This window comes from Rutidosis leptorrhynchoides, chromosome 11 (assembly GCF_046630445.1).
Source record: "Rutidosis leptorrhynchoides isolate AG116_Rl617_1_P2 chromosome 11, CSIRO_AGI_Rlap_v1, whole genome shotgun sequence".
Lineage (NCBI taxonomy): Eukaryota > Viridiplantae > Streptophyta > Magnoliopsida > Asterales > Asteraceae > Rutidosis > Rutidosis leptorrhynchoides.
Genome location: NC_092343.1, coordinates 164,897,092 through 164,917,266, shown reverse-complemented (window position 1 = coordinate 164,917,266; position 20,175 = coordinate 164,897,092). Strand labels below are relative to the sequence as shown.

Here is a 20,175-nt window from a genome sequence, read left to right as displayed (position 1 = left end):
TTGTTTTACGCCCTTGAAATCCAGATTCCAAATCGGGGTTCGCACAATTATTGGAGTTAAAACAATCAACTTACTCCTTTTCCTAAATTAAGCACTCAAACCCGAAATCTCATCACCCATTACGATTTTGGTTTGATCACGAACGTTACTATGTTTTGGTATTTTTATAGTTTTTTTTTGTTTAATTGACAAATGTACATGAATTGCACGAGTGGACGATTAACGCAAGACTAGGATCGGCCTGTACTTAAAAAGGATTAATTGGGGAGCTTTACAACAGTGCCTGCATGAGAATAACTATTATGGATGTTACAAATTAATAAAGGTGTATACGTTGACTGCAGTTGGCAGCAGCAATAGAAAGTCTGGGTTATGACAGCAGCAATTTAGATAAGAGTTTTGGGATGAAGCAAAGACCCGATGGTGATATTGAAATCCATGAAATATTATGGGAAGGAGATTTCCACATACCGACATGCTCAAAATGTGACTGAATTCTTGAACCCGATGTAACTCAATTCTAGTAACTAGTATTAATACATGGAATCCGTTTTTACTACCACTAATTGACTAATTGGCTTAAGGTGTCTCTTTTTGAAGGTTGTGTTTTTTGGTGATAATGTACGTACCAAAAGATAGAGCGATTGTAGCTATGGAAGCTGCTGCAGGGTGTGATGCTTTCCTCGTTCTTGGTTCATCCGTTATGACAATGTCCGCTTTCCGACTTGTCAGGTACAAATGTGGTTGGAGCAATTATACAGAGCTGCTCATGATGCTGGTGCTGTTACAACAATTATAAATATTGGCAAAACTCGAGCTGATGATATTGAAGATTTTAAAACTAACGCGAGACTGGGAGAGATCCGTTGTGCCTGAAAACCATTTGAATGTAAGTTTAGATTTACCTGAATCATGATTCCAGTTGGGTGTTACTGCAGATATTACCACGGGTTCTAAACACCACATCGTTCAGTGTTCCTGTTTTTTAAGACTATACACAAGACAATACGTACTAATTGTTTGTTGTGTGGTTGGAACCTAAAATTAATTAATCCGTGATTCTGACTTCATCGACTTCTCCTAATGGGTTAGTGCAAATATTGAGATCCTACTGTTGGCATGCTGTTATGGGACAAGGTATCTGTGCCACATGTTCTTGTTTGTTAAAACTGATATATGTGCGTGTAGTAAAGTTATTTTCCATTCACAATAAATATGCAAAGATAAATTAATGTTTGTATAAGCACTATTTGGAAATGGGTATATTGTATTCAATCAATCAATACCCAACCGTAAAATTGTTTTTGGACCATTTCTAACCCTTGGTAGTGATATCACGGTCAGTTGTGCACTTTTAAGCCAAAAAGTGCAATCTGATTTGGCAATGTCAATTTCTGACATTTTTTAACCCCATATGTCAGTTTTTTTTTCAAATATTGGATAGAGTGATGTGGTAAAATCAGATTGAAAATGGGTGGGAAAAATTAATTAATAATAAAAATATAATTAATGAAAATTTTTGATTGGTTGGGAGAAAACAAACGCACCTTCACATTTGTGCCACTTGGTGACGGATGGATAAAAAACTAACTGACGCTCCATTAGGGGCCGTCAGTTTTCGTCAATTTTTAACACATCATCTGACGAGGGGGAAACTAACGGAGGGTTGGTAAAGGTCTTATAACACTATAGTTACAATAACAAGAATATCCAAACATTACACTATAGATGTGATATGTATATTTTATCCAGACAAATCAATCTGTGAATTTTCTTTTTCCAAAGATGCTTGTTACACAACTATTGTGTAAGGAACACTTGATCTAGTTTTTATTCTAGCTGCTCACAAAGTATAAATAAATACCAGGAGGGTTACCGGTTTTATAGTACCACTCTGCGAGTTAATGAAAACCCATAACATATATGATGCATACAATCAGAATACAACTAAATTATAAAGTAACTTAAAGTTATTAGTGGATTGTAGTTACGGATCCAAGTAGTGAAGCTCTGCTTTCGAGGAACCTCGTGGGAACCGCATAACATCCTTAGAGAAGTTGTACCTTTCCTGAACATCAACAGTTGCACGTGGTCGGATTGATATTTTTTCAAGAGTGGGAGAATGTTCAAGTAAAAGCTTTATAAATAGCAACAAGGATCTTGATCTTTCTACATCCATTATATTTATAATTTTCAAGCAGTTCAATGTCTGGTCCAAACAATCAGAAGCTTCCAAATAAGCTATTGTTGGTTTCACATCCAAATACACGTTTGGAAGATCCTGGAAATACATTAAAAGTGAGACTGACTGTGTATAAAAGGAACCCACATTAAATTACTATATATGCACACACAACACAAAAACACAAGAGAAACGTTTAGCACTCTTTACCTGATTGTACACATCAAGTCGTCTCAAGTTAGGTGAGTTCCGAAGGATACATAAAACACCTTGAAGTTGGTACAAATCACCAAATTTTAAGTCTCGTAAGTAGAGAAGCTTTAAACTATTAGTTGGGTGTGGAAGCCACTTGGGAATATTTTCCGCAATGGAAAACTGTGAGGGTGAAAGTAAGATTATAAGTTAACAAAGAAGATATGGTTGGAAGATGATACGAAATAATATATGAGAACTAACTATACACAAGAGTTGAATGGTAAAGTTCACTTGCTCAAACGCAAAATGATGAAGAGCAAAATATAAATATTAGAATTTAGGGTTAAGGCTATTCAAGGGCCATATACTTTTTATTTTGTCCCGATGTAGTCCATATACCCAAAAAAAATACTATTATAGGCCATAAACTTTAAAAAAATGTGTTAATGTAAACCGTTGACCTGATAAATAAGGTTGATCGATTTTGTAGGTTGATTTTCAAAAAAGTATAATTTTTTTTGTTCCAATGTAAGCTTTATACAAAAAAAAAGTACTAATGTAGTTCACATACTTTCAAAAAGTGTATCGATGTAGGTCACATATTTTCCGTATCGATGTAAACAAAAGGTGACCTGTTTAGCCGGTAACAAGTTACCTTTTGTTTACATCGATACACTTTTTCAAAGTTTATGGCCTATAATAGTATTTTTTTGGGTATATGGACTACATCGGGACAAAACAAAAAGTATATGGCCCTTGAGTAGCCTTAACCCTAGAATTTAAAATTCAACTCGTACCTGGAGAAAATACCCGTCGATAACAAAATACCCAACACATGGCATATTACTTAACGAGCTTGCCAAATTAACTCTCTCAACTCCCTGAATAGGTTTTTTGATAAATATACCAAACTCACTAAGACATTTACTATGCAACGAGTGGAGCAAAGTTGCATCGGGGCAACTCCTGATCAATAACTGAAACAACTTTGTAGACTTGATCTTGAAATTGTAAACATTGGTGCATTCAAACAATTGCAACATCTTGAGCTGTGGTAAGTTAATAATAGTTCCATGTAAGTTAGCCCCAAATTCAATATTCCTAAGCCTAAGTTTTTCGAGATATAGAAATCCTTGAAACTCAAGTGGTGGCTTAATGATACAGTTGTCAAGTTCTAGGATTCTCAATTCTAGACAATGAAATAAATAATATGGAAGTTGATAACGTTGGTTTGAATTTGTAAGGATGAGTTCTCTAACACCATCTCTTGACAATGATGAAATCCATTGATTGACTTCTTGGAAACTATCAAGAAACATGTATGGTATGTGAAGATGTAACTTTAAGCGAGGACCCTTGAGATAGTTAAAGATATAGTTTGTGATCCTAATAAATCCATTATGACCAAAACTTCCATTTTTTGCAAACTTTTCTGAGAAATGTTTTTCAAGAACCAATTGAAAAGTCCCGTTCTTATTGATTAAAAACGTTCCATATTAATTGATTTCGTTGCGAGGTTTTGACCTCTATATGAGACGTTTTTTCAAATACTGCATTCATTTTTAAAACAAACCATAACCTTTATTTCATAGATAAAGGTTTTAAAGAACTTTACGTAGATTATCAAATAATGATAATCTAAAATATCCTGTTTACACACGACCATTACATAATGGTTTACAATACAAATATGTTACAACAAAATAAGTTTCTTGAATGCAGTTTTTACACAATATCATACAAGCATGGACTCCAAATCTCGTCCTTATTTAAGTATGCGACAGCGGAAGCTCTTAATAATCACCTGAGAATAAACATGCTTAAAACGTCAACAAAAATGTTGGTGAGTTATAGGTTTAACCTATATATATCAAATCATAATAATAGACCACAAGATTTCATATTTCAATACACATCCCATACATAGAGATAAAAATCATTCATATGGTGAACACCTGGTAACCGACATTAACAAGATGCATATATAAAAATATCCCCATCATTCCGGGACACCCTTCGGATATGATATAAATTTCGAAGTACTAAAGCATCCGGTACTTTGGATGGGGTTTGTTAGGCCCAATAGATCTATCTTTAGGATTCGCGTCAATTAGGGTGTCTGTTCCCTAATTCTTAGATTACCAGACTTAATAAAAAGGGGCATATTCGATTTCGATAATTCAACCATAGAATGTAGTTTCACGTACTTGTGTCTATTTTGTAAATCATTTATAAAACCTGCATGTATTCTCATCCCAAAAATATTAGATTTTAAAAGTGGGACTATAACTCACTTTCACAGATTTTTACTTCGTCGGGAAGTAAGACTTGGCCACTGGTTGATTCACGAACCTATAACAATATATACATATATATCAAAGTATGTTCAAAATATATTTACAACACTTTTAATATATTTTGATGTTTTAAATTTATTAAGTCAGCTGTCCTTGTTAGTAACCTACAACTAGTTGTCCACAGTTAGATGTACAGAAATAAATCGATAAATATTATCTTGAATCAATCCACGACCCAGTGTATACGTATCTCAGTATTGATCACAACTCAACCTATATATATTTTGGAATCAACCTCAACCATGTATAGCTAACTCCAACATTCACATATAGAGTGTCTATGGTTGTTCCGAAATATATATAGATGTGTCGACATGATAGGTCGAAACATTGTATACGTGTCTATGGTATCTCAAGATTATATAATATACAATACAAGTTGATTAAGTTATGGTTGGAATAGATTTGTTACCAATTTTCACGTAGCTAAAATGAGAAAAATTATCCAATCTTGTTTTACCCATAACTTCTTCATTTTAAATCCGTTTTGAGTGAATCAAATTGCTATGGTTTCATATTGAACTCTATTTTATGAATCTAAACAGAAAAAGTATAGGTTTATAGTCGGAAAAATAAGTTACAAGTCGTTTTTGTAAAGGTAGTCATTTCAGTCGAAAGAACGACATCTAGATGACCATTTTAGAAAACATACTTCCACTTTGAGTTTAACCATAATTTTTGGATATAGTTTCATGTTCATAATAAAAATCATTTTCTCAGAATAACAAATTTTAAATCAAAGTTTATCATAGTTTTTAATTAACTAACCCAAAACAGCCCGCGGTGTTACTACGACGGCGTAAATCCGGTTTTACGGTGTTTTTCGTGTTTCCAGGTTTTAAATCATTAAGTTAGCATATCATATAGATATAGAACATGTGTTTAGTTGATTTTAAAAGTCAAGTTAGAAGGATTAACTTTTGTTTGCGAACAAGTTTAGAATTAACTAAACTATGTTCTAGTGATTACAAGTTTAAACCTTCGAATAAGATAGCTTTATATGTATCAATCGAATGATGTTATGAACATCATTACTACCTTAAGTTCCTTGGATAAACCTACTGGAAAATAGAAAAATGGATCTAGCTTCAACGGATCCTTGGATGGCTCGAAGTTCTTGAAGCAGAATCATGACACGAAAACAAGTTCAAGTAAGATCATCACTTGAAATAAGATTGTTATAGTTATAGAAATTGAACCAAAGTTTGAATATGATTATTACCTTGTATTAGAATGATAACCTACTGTAAGAAACAAATATTTCTTGAGGTTGGATGATCACCTTACAAGATTGGAAGTGAGCTAGCAAACTTGAAAGTATTCTTGATTTTATGTAACTAGAACTTGTAAAATATATGAAGAACACTTAGAACTTGAAGATAGAACTTGAGAGAGATCAATTAGATGAAGAAAATTGAAGAATGAAAGTGTTTGTAGGTGTTTTTGGTCGTTGGTGTATGGATTAGATATAAAGGATATGAAATTTTGTTTTCATGTAAATAAGTCATGAATGATTACTCATATTTTTGTAATTTTATGAGATATTTCATGCTAGTTGCCAAATGATGGTTCCCACATGTGTTAGGTGACTCACATGGGCTGCTAAGAGCTGATCATTGGAGTGTATATACCAATAGTACATACATCTAAAAGCTGTGTATTGTACGAGTACGAATACGGGTGCATACGAGTAGAATTGTTGATGAAACTGAACGAGGATGTAATTGTAAGCATTTTTGTTAAGTAGAAGTATTTTGATAAGTGTATTGAAGTCTTACAAAAGTGTATAAATACATATTAAAATACTACATGTATATACATTTTAACTGATTCGTTAAGTCATCGTTAGTCGTTACATGTAAGTGTTGTTTTGAAACCTTTAGGTTAACGATCTTGTTAAATGTTGTTAACCCAATGTTTATAATATCAAATGAGATTTTAAATTATTATATTATCATGATATTATCATGTATGAATATCTCTTAATATGATATATATACATTAAACGTCTTTACAACGATAATCGTTACATATATGTCTCGTTTAAAAATCATTAAGTTAGTAGTCTTGTTTTTACATATGTAGTTCATTGTTAATATACTTAATGATATGTTTACTTATCATAGTATCATGTTAACTATATATATATCCATATATATGTCATCATATAGTTTTTACAAGTTTAACGTTCGTGAATCACCGGTCAACTTGGGTGGTCAATTGTCTATATGAAACATATTTCAATTAATCAAGTCTTAACAAGTTTGATTGCTTAACATGTTGGAAACATTTAATCATGTAAATATCAATCTCAATTAATATATATAAACATGGAAAAGTTCGGGTCACTACAGTACCTACCCGTTAAATAAATTTCGTCCCGAAATTTTAAGCTGTTGAAGGTGTTGACGAATCTTCTGAAAATAGATGCGGGTATTTCTTCTTCATCTGATCTTCACGCTCCCAGGTGAACTCGGGTCCTCTACGAGCATTCCATCGAACCTTAACAATTGGTATCTTGTTTTGCTTAAGTCTTTTAACCTCACGATCCATTATTTCGACGGGTTCTTCGATGAATTGAAGTTTTTCGTTGATTTGGATTTCATCTAATGGAATAGTGAGATCTTCTTTAGCAAAACATTTCTTCAAATTCGAGACGTGGAAAGTGTTATGTACATCCGCGAGTTGTTGAGGTAACTCAAGTCGGTAAGCTACTGGTCCGACACGATCAATAATCTTGAATGGTCCAATATACCTTGGATTTAATTTCCCTCGTTTACCAAATCGAACAACGCCTTTCCAAGGTGTAACTTTAAGCATGACCATCTCTCCAATTTCAAATTCTATATCTTTTCTTTTAATGTCAGCGTAGCTCTTTTGTCGACTTTGGGCGGTTTTCAACCGTTGTTGAATTTGGATGATCTTCTCGGTAGTTTCTTGTATAATCTCCGGACCCGTAATCTGTCTATCCCCCACTTCACTCCAACAAATCGGAGACCTGCACTTTCTACCATAAAGTGCTTCAAATGGCGCCATCTCAATGCTTGAATGGTAGCTGTTGTTGTAGGAAAATTCTGCTAACGGTAGATGTCGATCCCAACTGTTTCCGAAATCAATAACACATGCTCGTAGCATGTCTTCAAGTGTTTGTATCGTCCTTTCGCTCTGCCCATCAGTTTGTGGATGATAGACAGTACTCATGTCTAGACGAGTTCCTAATGCTTGCTGTAATGTCTGCCAGAATCTTGAAATAAATCTGCCATCCCTATCAGAGATAATAGAGATTGGTATTCCATGTCTGGAGATGACTTCCTTCAAATACAGTCGTGCTAACTTCTCCATCTTGTCATCTTCTCTTATTGGCAGGAAGTGTGCTAATTTGGTGAGACGATCAACTATTACCCAAATAGTATCAAAACCACTTGCAGTCCTTGGCAATTTAGTGATGAAATCCATGGTAATGTTTTCCCATTTCCATTCCGGGATTTCGGGTTGTTGAAGTAGACCTGATGGTTTCTGATGCTCAGCTTTGACCTTAGAACACGTCAAACATTCTCCTACGTATTTAGCAACATCAGCTTTCATACCCGGCCACCAAAAATGTTTCTTGAGATCCTTGTACATCTTCCCCGTTCCAGGATGTATTGAGTATCTGGTTTTATGAGCTTCTCTAAGTACCATTTCTCTCATATCTCCAAATTTTGGTACCCAAATCCTTTCAGCCCTATACCGGGTTCCGTCTTCCCGAATATTAAGATGCTTCTCCGATCCTTTGGGTATTTCATCCTTTAAATTTCTCTCTTTTAAAACTTCTTGTTGCGCCTCCTTTATTTGAGTAGTAAGGTTATTATGAATCATTATATTCATAGATTTTACTCGAATGGGTTCTCTGTCCTTCCTGCTCAAGGCATCGGCTACCACATTTGCCTTCCCCGGGTGGTAACGAATCTCAAAGTCGTAATCATTCAACAATTCAATCCACCTACGCTGCCTCATATTCAGTTGTTTCTGATTAAATATGTGTTGAAGACTTTTGTGGTCGGTATATATAATACTTTTGACCCCATATAAGTAGTGCCTCCAAGTCTTTAATGCAAAAACAACCGCGCCTAATTCCAAATCATGCGTCGTATAATTTTGCTCGTGAATCTTCAATTGTCTAGAGGCATAAGCAATCACCTTCGTTCGTTGCATTAATACACAACCGAGACCTTGCTTTGATGCGTCACAATAAATCACAAAATCATCATTCCCTTCAGGCAATGACAATATAGGTGCCGTAGTTAGATTTTTCTTCAATAACTGAAACGCTTTCTCTTGTTCATCCTTCCATTCAAATTTCTTCCCTTTATGCGTTAATGCAGTCAAGGGTTTTGCTATTCTGGAAAAGTCTTGGATGAACCTTCTGTAGTAACCAGCTAGTCCTAAAAACTGGCGTATGTGTTTCGGAGTTTTCGGGGTTTCCCACTTTTCAACAGTTTCTATCTTTGCCGGATCCACCTTAATACCTTCTTTGTTCACTATGTGACCGAGGAATTGAACTTCTTCCAACCAAAATGCACACTTTGAAAACTTAGCGTACAATTCTTCCTTCCTCAATACTTCTAACACCTTTCTCAAATGTTCACCATGTTCTTGGTCATTCTTTGAGTAAATAAGTATGTCATCAATGAAAACAATGACAAACTTGTCAAGGTATGGTCCACACACTCGGTTCATAAGGTCCATGAACACAGCTGGTGCATTAGTTAAACCAAATGGCATGACCATAAACTCGTAATGACCGTAACATGTTCTGAAAGCAGTCTTTGGAATATCATCTTCTTTCACCCGCATTTGATGATACCCGGAACGTAAGTCAATCTTTGAATAAACAGATGAGCCTTGTAGTTGATCAAATAAGTCGTCGATTCTCGGTAGTGGGTAGCGGTTCTTGATGGTAAGTTTGTTCAACTCTCGGTAGTCGATACACAACCTGAATGTACCATCTTTCTTCTTGACAAACAAAACAGGAGCTCCCCACGGTGATGTGCTTGGTCGAATGAAACCACGCTCTAAAAGTTCTTGTAATTGGCTTTGCAGTTCTTTCATCTCGCTGGGTGCGAGTCTGTAAGGAGCACGAGCTATTGGTGCAGCTCCTGGTACGAGATCTATTTGAAATTCAACGGATCGATGTGGGGGTAATCCCGGTAATTCTTTCGGAAATACATCGGGAAATTCTTTTACAATGGGAACATCATTGATGCTCTTTTCTTCAGTTTGTACTTTCTCGACGTGTGCTAGAACAGTATAGCAACCTTTTCTTATTAGTTTTTGTTCCTTCAAATTACTAATAAGATGTAGCTTCGTGTTGCCCTTTTCTCCGTACACCATTAAGGGTTTTCCTTTTTCTCGTATAATGCGAATTGCATTTTTGTAACAAACGATCTCTGCTTTCACCTCTTTCAACCAGTCCATACCGATTATCACATCAAAACTCCCTAACTCTACTGGTATCAAATCAATCTTAAATGTTTCGCTAACCAGTTTAATTTCTCGATTCCGACATATATTATCTGCTGAAATTAATTTACCATTTGCTAATTCGAGTAAAAATTTACTATCCAAAGGCGTCAATGGACAACTTAATTTAGCACAAAAATCTCTACTCATATAGCTTCTATCCGCACCCGAATCAAATAAAACGTAAGCAGATTTATTGTCAATAAGAAACGTACCCGTAACAAGCTCCAGGTCTTCCTGTGCCTCTGCCGCATTAATATTGAAAACTCTTCCACGGCCTTGTCCATTCGTGTTCTCCTGGTTCGGGCAATTTCTAATAATGTGGCCCGGTTTTCCACATTTATAACAAACTACATTGGCATAACTTGCTCCGACACTACTTGCTCCGCCATTACTCGTTCCGACACCATTTGTTCCTTTCGTTCTATTAACCCCTGGTCCGTAGACCTCACACTTCACCGCGCTATGACCATTTCTTTTACACTTGTTGCAAAATTTGGTGCAGAATCCCGAGTGATACTTTTCACACCTTTGGCATAGCTGCTTCTGATTGTTATTGTTGTTGCGGTTATTATTGTTGTTGGGATGATTGTTGTAGTTGCTGTTGCTGTTGTTGTTGTTGTTGTTGTTGGGCCGTTTGTTGTAGTTGCGATTGATGTTGCGATTGTTGGGATAATTGTTGCGATTATTGTTGTAATTGCTGTTGTTGTTGTATTGGTGATTCTTATCACCGTTTTCCTCCCACTTTCTTTTGACTTGCTTCACATTGGCCTCTTCAGCAGTCTGTTCTTTAATTCTTTCTTCAATCTGGTTCACTAGTTTGTGAGCCATTCTACATGCCTGTTGTATGGAGGTGGGCTCGTGTGAACTTATATCTTCTTGGATTCTTTCCGGTAATCCTTTCACAAACGCGTCGATCTTCTCTTCCTCATCTTCGAATGCTCCCGGACACAATAGGCACAATTCTGTGAATCGTCTTTCGTACGTGGTAATATCAAATCCTTGGGTTCGTAACCCTCTAAGTTCTGTCTTGAGCTTATTGACCTCGGTTCTGGGACGGTACTTCTCGTTCATCAAGTGCTTGAATGCTGACCACGGTAGTGCGTACGCATCGTCTTGTCCCACTTGCTCTAGATAGGTATTCCACCATGTTAACGCAGAACCTGTGAAGGTATGCGTAGCGTACTTTACTTTGTCCTCTTCAGTACACTTACTTATGGCAAACACCGATTCGACCTTCTCGGTCCACCGTTTCAATCCGATCGGTCCTTCGGTTCCATCAAATTCCAAAGGTTTGCAGGCAGTGAATTCTTTGTAGGTGCATCCTACACGATTTCCTGTACTGCTAGATCCAAGGTTATTGTTGGTATGTAGCGCAGCCTGTACTGCGGCTATGTTTGAAGCTAGAAAAGTACGGAATTCCTCTTCATTCATATTCACGGTGTGTCGAGTAGTCGGTGCCATTTCCTTCAAAATAGTCAAATGGAACAAGTTAATCATACAGAATATCAAGAGTAGTTAATAGTATTTCGTAGCATAATATGAACTTATTTATAAAAGCTTTTTCTTCATATTAGCGTTTTATAAGTTTAAATTCGGGTAGTACCTACCCGTTAAGTTCATACTTAGTAGCTAATATACAATTCAACTACTACAATTCTATATGAAAAACTGATTATAATAATATTTCGCGTTCAAATTTTTATACAATATTTTACAAACTTACAATACCGCTTATTTTACATAAAGCATGAAATATAGCACACAATAACTTTGATACAAGATAGTTGTGAAGATAATTCTAGCTAGTACACAAGTCGTTCAGCAAAGGCAATAAAGACACGTAATTCATACGTCCAGAAACAAGTCATGCATTCTGGTTTTACTAAGACTACTTCCCATCCTTGGTCTTGTGGAACATAACCGTTATGGCCGTTGATAAGACAGCGTGTTGTAACGTCATCAAAGGGACGAGGGTTACGTAATGTCCAACAGTCCCGTAACAATCTAAAAACCTCGTTTCTTACCCCAATTACCGACTCCGTCACTTGTGGGAACGTTTTGTTTAATAGTTGTAGGCCGATGTTCTTGTTCTCACTTTGGTGAGAAGCGAACATTACTAATCCGTAAGCATAACATGCTTCTTTATGTTGCATGTTAGCCGCTTTTTCTAAATCACGAAGTCCAATATTCGGATATATTGAGTCAAAATAATTTCTTAACCCATTGCGTAAAATAGCATTTGGGTTCCCCGCAATATATGCGTCAAAGTAAACACATCGTAACTTATGGATTTCCCAATGTGATATCCCCCATCTTTCGAACGAAAGCCTTTTATAAACCAAGGCATTCTTGGAACATTCTTCGAATGTCTTACAAACTGATCTCGCCTTAAATAGTTGTGCCGAAGAATTCTGACCGACTCTAGACAAGATTTCATCAATCATGTCTCCGGGTAGGTCTCTTAAAATATTGGGTTGTCTATCCATTTTGTGTTTTTATACTGTAAAATAGACAAGAGTTAGATTCATAAAAAAAAATTTACTTATTAATACAAGCAATTTTTACATATATCATAAAGCATAAGCACACTATATTACATATATTACACCACACGAATACAACTATCTTATTCCGACTCGCTTGTTTCTTCTTCTTCGGTTTTTGGTTCGTTTTGCCAAGTTTCTAGGGATATATGATATTCCCCTAATATGAGCCGTCGTTATCCACATTGGTTTAGAAAAACCTGGTGGTTTAGAGGTTCCCGGGTCATTGTTACAACTTAAGGACTTCGGGGGTTGACGATACATATAAAGTTCATCGGGGTTGGAATTAGATTTCTCTATTTTTATGCCCTTTCCCTTATTATTTTCTTTTGCCTTTTTAAATTCAGTTGGGGTAATTTCTATAACATCATCGGAATTCTCGTCGGAATCCGATTCATCGGAGAATTGGTAATCCTCCCAATATTTTGCTTCCTTGGCGGAAACACCATTGACCATAATTAACCTTGGTCGGTTGGTTGAGGATTTTCTTTTACTTAACCGTTTTATTATTTCCCCCACCGGTTCTATTTCTTCATCCGGTTCCGATTCTTCTTCCGGTTCCGATTCTTCTTCCGGTTCCGACTCTTCTTCCGGTTCCTCTTCGGGAACTTGTGAATCAGTCCACGAATCATTCCAATTTACATTTGACTCTTCATTATTATTAGGTGAGTCAATGGGACTTGTTCTAGAGGTAGACATCTATCACATAATATCAAACATGTTAAGAGATTAATATATCACATAATATATACATGTTAATAATATATAGTTTCCAACAAAAATGTTAAGCAATCATTTTTAAAGAAAACACAGTCGAAGTCCAGACTCACTAATGCATCCTAACAAACTCGATAAGACACACTAATGCAAATTTTCTGGTTCTCTGATACCAACTGAAATGTCCCGTTCTTATTGATTAAAAACGTTCCATATTAATTGATTTCGTTGCGAGGTTTTGACCTCTATATGAGACGTTTTTTCAAAGACTGCATTCATTTTTAAAACAAACCATAACCTTTATTTCATAGATAAAGGTTTTAAAGAACTTTACGTAGATTATCAAATAATGATAATCTAAAATATCCTGTTTACACACGACCATTACATAATGGTTTACAATACAAATATGTTACAACAAAATAAGTTTCTTGAATGCAGTTTTTACACAATATCATACAAGCATGGACTCCAAATCTCGTCCTTATTTAAGTATGCGACAGCGGAAGCTCTTAATAATCACCTGAGAATAAACATGCTTAAAACGTCAACAAAAATGTTGGTGAGTTATAGGTTTAACCTATATATATCAAATCATAATAATAGACCACAAGATTTCATATTTCAATACACATCCCATACATAGAGATAAAAATCATTCATATGGTGAACACCTGGTAACCGACATTAACAAGATGCATATATAAAAATATCCCCATCATTCCGGGACACCCTTCGGATATGATATAAATTTCGAAGTACTAAAGCATCCGGTACTTTGGATGGGGTTTGTTAGGCCCAATAGATCTATCTTTAGGATTCGCGTCAATTAGGGTGTCTGTTCCCTAATTCTTAGATTACCAGACTTAATAAAAAGGGGCATATTCGATTTCGATAATTCAACCATAGAATGTAGTTTCACGTACTTGTGTCTATTTTGTAAATCATTTATAAAACCTGCATGTATTCTCATCCCAAAAATATTAGATTTTAAAAGTGGGACTATAACTCACTTTCACAGATTTTTACTTCGTCGGGAAGTAAGACTTGGCCACTGGTGATTCACGAACCTATAACAATATATACATATATATCAAAGTATGTTCAAAATATATTTACAACACTTTTAATATATTTTGATGTTTTAAATTTATTAAGTCAGCTGTCCTTGTTAGTAACCTACAACTAGTTGTCCACAGTTAGATGTACAGAAATAAATCGATAAATATTATCTTGAATCAATCCACGACCCAGTGTATACGTATCTCAGTATTGATCACAACTCAAACTATATATATTTTGGAATCAACCTCAACCATGTATAGCTAACTCCAACATTCACATATAGAGTGTCTATGGTTGTTCCGAAATATATATAGATGTGTCGACATGATAGGTCGAAACATTGTATACGTGTCTATGGTATCTCAAGATTATATAATATACAATACAAGTTGATTAAGTTATGGTTGGAATAGATTTGTTACCAATTTTCACGTAGCTAAAATGAGAAAAATTATCCAATCTTGTTTTACCCATAACTTCTTCATTTTAAATCCGTTTTGAGTGAATCAAATTGCTATGGTTTCATATTGAACTCTATTTTATGAATCTAAACAGAAAAAGTATAGGTTTATAGTCGGAAAAATAAGTTACAAGTCGTTTTTGTAAAGGTAGTCATTTCAGTCGAAAGAACGACATCTAGATGACCATTTTAGAAAACATACTTCCACTTTGAGTTTAACCATAATTTTTGGATATAGTTTCATGTTCATAATAAAAATCATTTTCTCAGAATAACAAATTTTAAATCAAAGTTTATCATAGTTTTTAATTAACTAACCCAAAACAGCCCGCGGTGTTACTACGACGGCGTAAATCCGGTTTTACGGTGTTTTTCGTGTTTCCAGGTTTTAAATCATTAAGTTAGCATATCATATAGATATAGAGCATGTGTTTAGTTGATTTTAAAAGTCAAGTTAGAAGGATTAACTTTTGTTTGCGAACAAGTTTAGAATTAACTAAACTATGTTCTAGTGATTACAAGTTTAAACTTTCGAATAAGATAGCTTTATATGTATGAATCGAATGATGTTATGAACATCATTACTACTTTAAGTTCCTTGGATAAACCTACTGGAAAAGAGAAAAATGGATCTAGCTTCAACGGATCCTTGGATGGCTCGAAGTTCTTGAAGCAGAATCATGACACGAAAACAAGTTCAAGTAAGATCATCACTTGAAATAAGATTGTTATAGTTATAGAAATTGAACCAAAGTTTGAATATGATTATTACCTTGTATTAGAATGATAACCTACTGTAAGAAACAAATATTTCTTGAGGTTGGATGATCACCTTACAAGATTGGAAGTGAGCTAGCAAACTTGAAAGTATTCTTGATTTTATGTAACTAGAACTTGTAAAATATATGAAGAACACTTAGAACTTGAAGATAGAACTTGAGAGAGATCAATTAGATGAAGAAATTTGAAGAATGAAAGTGTTTGTAGGTGTTTTTGGTCGTTGGTGTATGGATTAGATATAAAGGATATGAAATTTTGTTTTCATGTAAATAAGTCATGAATGATTACTCATATTTTTGTAATTTTATGAGATATTTCATGCTAGTTGCCAAATGATGGTTCCCACATGTGTTAGGTGACTCACATGGGCTGCTAAGAGCTGATCATTGGAGTGTATATACCAATAGTACATACATCTAAAAGCTGTGTATTGTACGAGTACGAATACGGGTGCATACGAGTAGAATTGTTGATGAAACTGAACGAGGATGTAATTGTAAGCATTTTTGTTAAGTAGAAGTATTTTGATAAGTGTATTGAATTCTTCCAAAAGTGTATAAATACATATTAAAACACTACATGTATATACATTTTAACTGATTCGTTAAGTCATCGTTAGTCGTTACATGTAAGTGTTGTTTTGAAACCTTTAGGTTAACGATCTTGTTAAATGTTGTTAACCCAATGTTTATAATATCAAATGAGATTTTAAATTATTATATTATCATTATATTATCATGTATGAATATCTCTTAATATGATATATATACATTAAACGTCTTTACAACGATAATCGTTACATATATGTCTCGTTTAAAAATCATTAAGTTAGTAGTCTTGTTTTTACATATGTAGTTCATTGTTAATATACTTAATGATATGTTTACTTATCATAGTATCATGTTAACTATATATATATCCATATATATGTCATCATATAGTTTTTACAAGTTTTAACGTTCGTGAATCACCGGTCAACTTGGGTGGTCAATTGTCTATATGAAACATATTTCAATTAATCAAGTCTTAACAAGTTTGATTGCTTAACATGTTGGAAACATTTAATCATGTAAATATCAATCTCAATTAATAAATATAAACATGGAAAAGTTCGGGTCACTACACCAATGACCTAATTGAGGTCCATCTGTACCTCCATTTTTTTGACAAGACATGTGTCCTCACAGCATCTACAACAGGTAGCTTCTCTAAAATCGAGTCTATCAAATTCTCTACCAAATTACTGATTCTATCCATTTCAGTACAAGTTACAAACCTCCTCTTAGCATTGTTATCTGTCATTACATTCAAGAAAACAAAGACTGGTTTATTTAATTACTATGATACTCTTTATTTTGATTTTTATTAATTTGTTTTTCCTTCAATCAAAATCGATAAAGATTTCCACAACCAAGATGCGCAAAATGTGATGTAGTTCTTAGGCCGATGTTATATCAATTTACTTATGAATGGAAGTTAGATCAATTTTCTTATAAATGGGTCGATTTGGGCTATGATATATCTCTCAATGGGTCAAAAGGTAAAATAGAAAAACTGCTTGATAAACAACAGATCTAATGAACTGAAAGTTTCCCAATGTGTATCTTCGATCCATAAAACCTCCCAAATCATTTCTATCAAAGTTTTAGTTTATTATCAAAGTATTATATATATGTATTTGATAATCATATTTGATACACTAGTTATTTGTATAAAAGTTTGGACGAGAAGTGTTTCTGGTCAACGCAACCTCACATGTATCTAGTTAACAAACCAATCATTAACTAACCTGCCCATTTTACCACCTATGGTTTCATAAAGGGACTTATCTTTTTTAGTAGTTGTCAAATATTTTTCTGTTGTGCTTATGTAACTTTCATGTCATCTCCCAATAAGTAACATCATTAATGTTTCCTGTTTAATATTAAGATTTGTGCAGCCCATATGGAGCTTACAGTACTGGTTTCAAGCCAAGTACTGGTTTCAAGCCAATTACTCATCAGGTAATCTGAATACACTTAGTTGATACTATATGCATTTTTCTATTTGTTGATTAGTCGTCTTTATAATGCTTAAAGTTCAAAAGGTGAATAGCTAAAGCAATCTATTCATACTTGCTGCTTTATTCTTTAGGGATTCTAATAAGTATCTAAGTTAATATTCGGTCTCTTGAATATGTTTAGAGTAAATCGCTAACTAGGTTATAACAATCTCAAATAACTCGAATTGCTAAACCAGAATGAACGAATTCAACTGGAATAAACAATGAATGTGTGACAGCATTAAATTGAAGAAAATAAAAATTCGAATAGAAATTACAACATGAATCATGTTTTTCACACATAAGTACGTTTATGAAATAAACAATGAATGTGTGACGCCTTTAAGGTAGTACAATGTGTGTTGCCATATAAGGAATTACAATACCAATTTTTATCGAGTAGTATTTTGTTTGTGGAAGTTGATCTTTTTTTGCCAAAAATAACGAAAACTTCTATAAAATCGAAAATGTTTTCTAAAAGAAAACGTCTTTAACCAAATATACAAAAGATGACCTGATGAGGCTCGTACCTAAAAAGCAGCATAGAAACTAACTATCTATACCGAGTCTCATCTACATTAAGGCAAACCAAACTACCCCAGAAGGAGAATCGAAACAAAAAACATAAAAAAAACATCAAACTAACATCCAACAGTAGACCTTACGGAAAAATGACAAAACGTAACAAGCATCGAATCTTCGACCTTTTTAAACTTGCCATGTAAAATCTCTCGACCGATATTTTCCGGAAGAGTTCTCGATCTTAAAGGAGAGAGCATAAGAAGATCAATCACCAATCAAAGTATCGGAAGAAGGAGGGGAAAAACCACAGTTAGCCAAGTTTTGGAAGGCATCTATATTCGAAGTTCATAAAATTCGCACCCGACGACCCAACCTGGTTACCATCTTGAGGAACCATAACAAATTTTAGATTGCTTCTCCGTAAACAAAATCTTCGTTATAATCCTTGAGTTTTAAAGATCGCAAGGTATGTATCTCTTTCGCCTACTTTCATGTCTTCAAATTAGCGCTACTAATTTGAACTTTTGATAAATGCCTATTAAAGACATGCCAAAATTGGTAAAATCATTCACACGAGGGCACCTCACAGTCGCAATATATTCTCCCGCTTCGCCCAATCAAAATCAGGGTAGGCTTTTCTTCGTTCTTGTCTTCATTGTGTAAACCCAAAGATACTTCCTTCTCCATCTTCTTCTCCGTTCTTTTTTTTTAATGATTTGACGAAAGTGGAATTTGTAGCAAAAGAGCTCGAACCAACATCAAGCAATATACGTTGATTGCAGTGGGCAGCAGCAATAGAAAGTCTGGGTTATGACAGCAGCAATTCAGATAAGAGTTTTGGGATGAAGCAAAGACCCGATGGTGATATTGAAATCCATGAAAATTTCTGAAAAGAAGATTTCCACATACCGACGTGCTAAAAAATGTGACTGAATTCTTAAACCCGATGTAACTCAATTCTAGTAACTAGTATAAATGTTGGCAAAACTCGAGCTGTTCATGTTGCAGATTTTAAAATTAACGCGAGACTGTGAGAGGTCTGTTGTGCCTGAAAACCATTTGAATGTAAGTTTAGATTTATCTGAATCTCATGCTGTTACTGCAGATATTACCACGGGTTCAAAACACCACATCGCTCAGTGTTCCTATTTTTTAAGACTACAAACAAGACAATACGTACTAATTGTTTGTTGTGTGGTTGGAACCTAAAATTAATTAATCCATGATGCTGACTTCACCGACTTCTCCTAATGGGTTACTGAAAATATTGAGATCCTACTGTTGGCATGCTGTATGGTACAATGTATCTGTGCCACATGTTCTTGTTTGTTAAAACTGATATATGTGCGTGTAGTAAAGTTATTTTTCGTTCACAGTAAATATGCAAAGATAAATTAATGTTTGTATAAGCACTATTTGGAAATGGGTATATTGTATTCAATCAAATCAATACCTAATCGTAAAATTGTTGTGGGATTATCACTTTTTTGCCCATTTTTTCACCCTTTTTTGCCTCAGAGCCCAAAAAAAAAAAAAAATTTGCCAGCCCGTGCAAGTCGCAAGAAACCTTGCGACTAGACCCGCGCAAGGCGCAAGTTTGAGACCTTGCGCCTAGCGGCATTGCGACCTTATCTGATCAGAACTGAATTTTCTGGATAAGATTTCGTCAGATTTCCGAGATTTTTTTGGATAAGATTATATCAGTAAATAAAGAATGGCCGTGGAAGAGTTCATACACACTCTCATATTCCATTATTTCAAATTCATTTCAGAGATTATTGGCATCAAAAGGTACACATTTAAGCATT

The 20,175-nt window shown here is 34.7% G+C and overlaps 1 protein-coding gene across 1 annotated transcript; it reads right to left on the bottom strand.

Annotated features, from left to right (window-relative positions):
- Window positions 1–1,987: 1,987 nt before the first annotated feature.
- Window positions 1,988–3,696, bottom strand: LOC139875198 (F-box/FBD/LRR-repeat protein At1g13570-like). Its single transcript, XM_071862544.1, has 3 exons — window positions 3,175–3,696; window positions 2,393–2,557; window positions 1,988–2,281 (listed from the first exon to the last, which is right to left on the bottom strand). Exons 1-3 carry the CDS (start codon window positions 3,694–3,696, stop codon window positions 1,988–1,990), a joined length of 981 nt encoding a protein of 326 aa, XP_071718645.1.
- Between the last annotated feature and the right edge of the window lie 16,479 nt (window positions 3,697–20,175).

Bases quoted from the DNA above. Each gene is read 5' to 3' on its own strand.
- LOC139875198 (XM_071862544.1), bottom strand. From the start codon at position 3,696: ATGTTTCTTGATAGTTTCCAAGAAGTCAATCAATGGATTTCATCATTG. The intron at 2,558-3,174 runs GTACGAGTTGAA...TCACCCTCACAG, and splicing joins TCGACGGGTATTTTCTCCAG to TTTTCCATTGCGGAAAATAT. The intron at 2,282-2,392 runs GTAAAGAGTGCT...ATGTATTTCCAG, and splicing joins GACTTGATGTGTACAATCAG to GATCTTCCAAACGTGTATTT.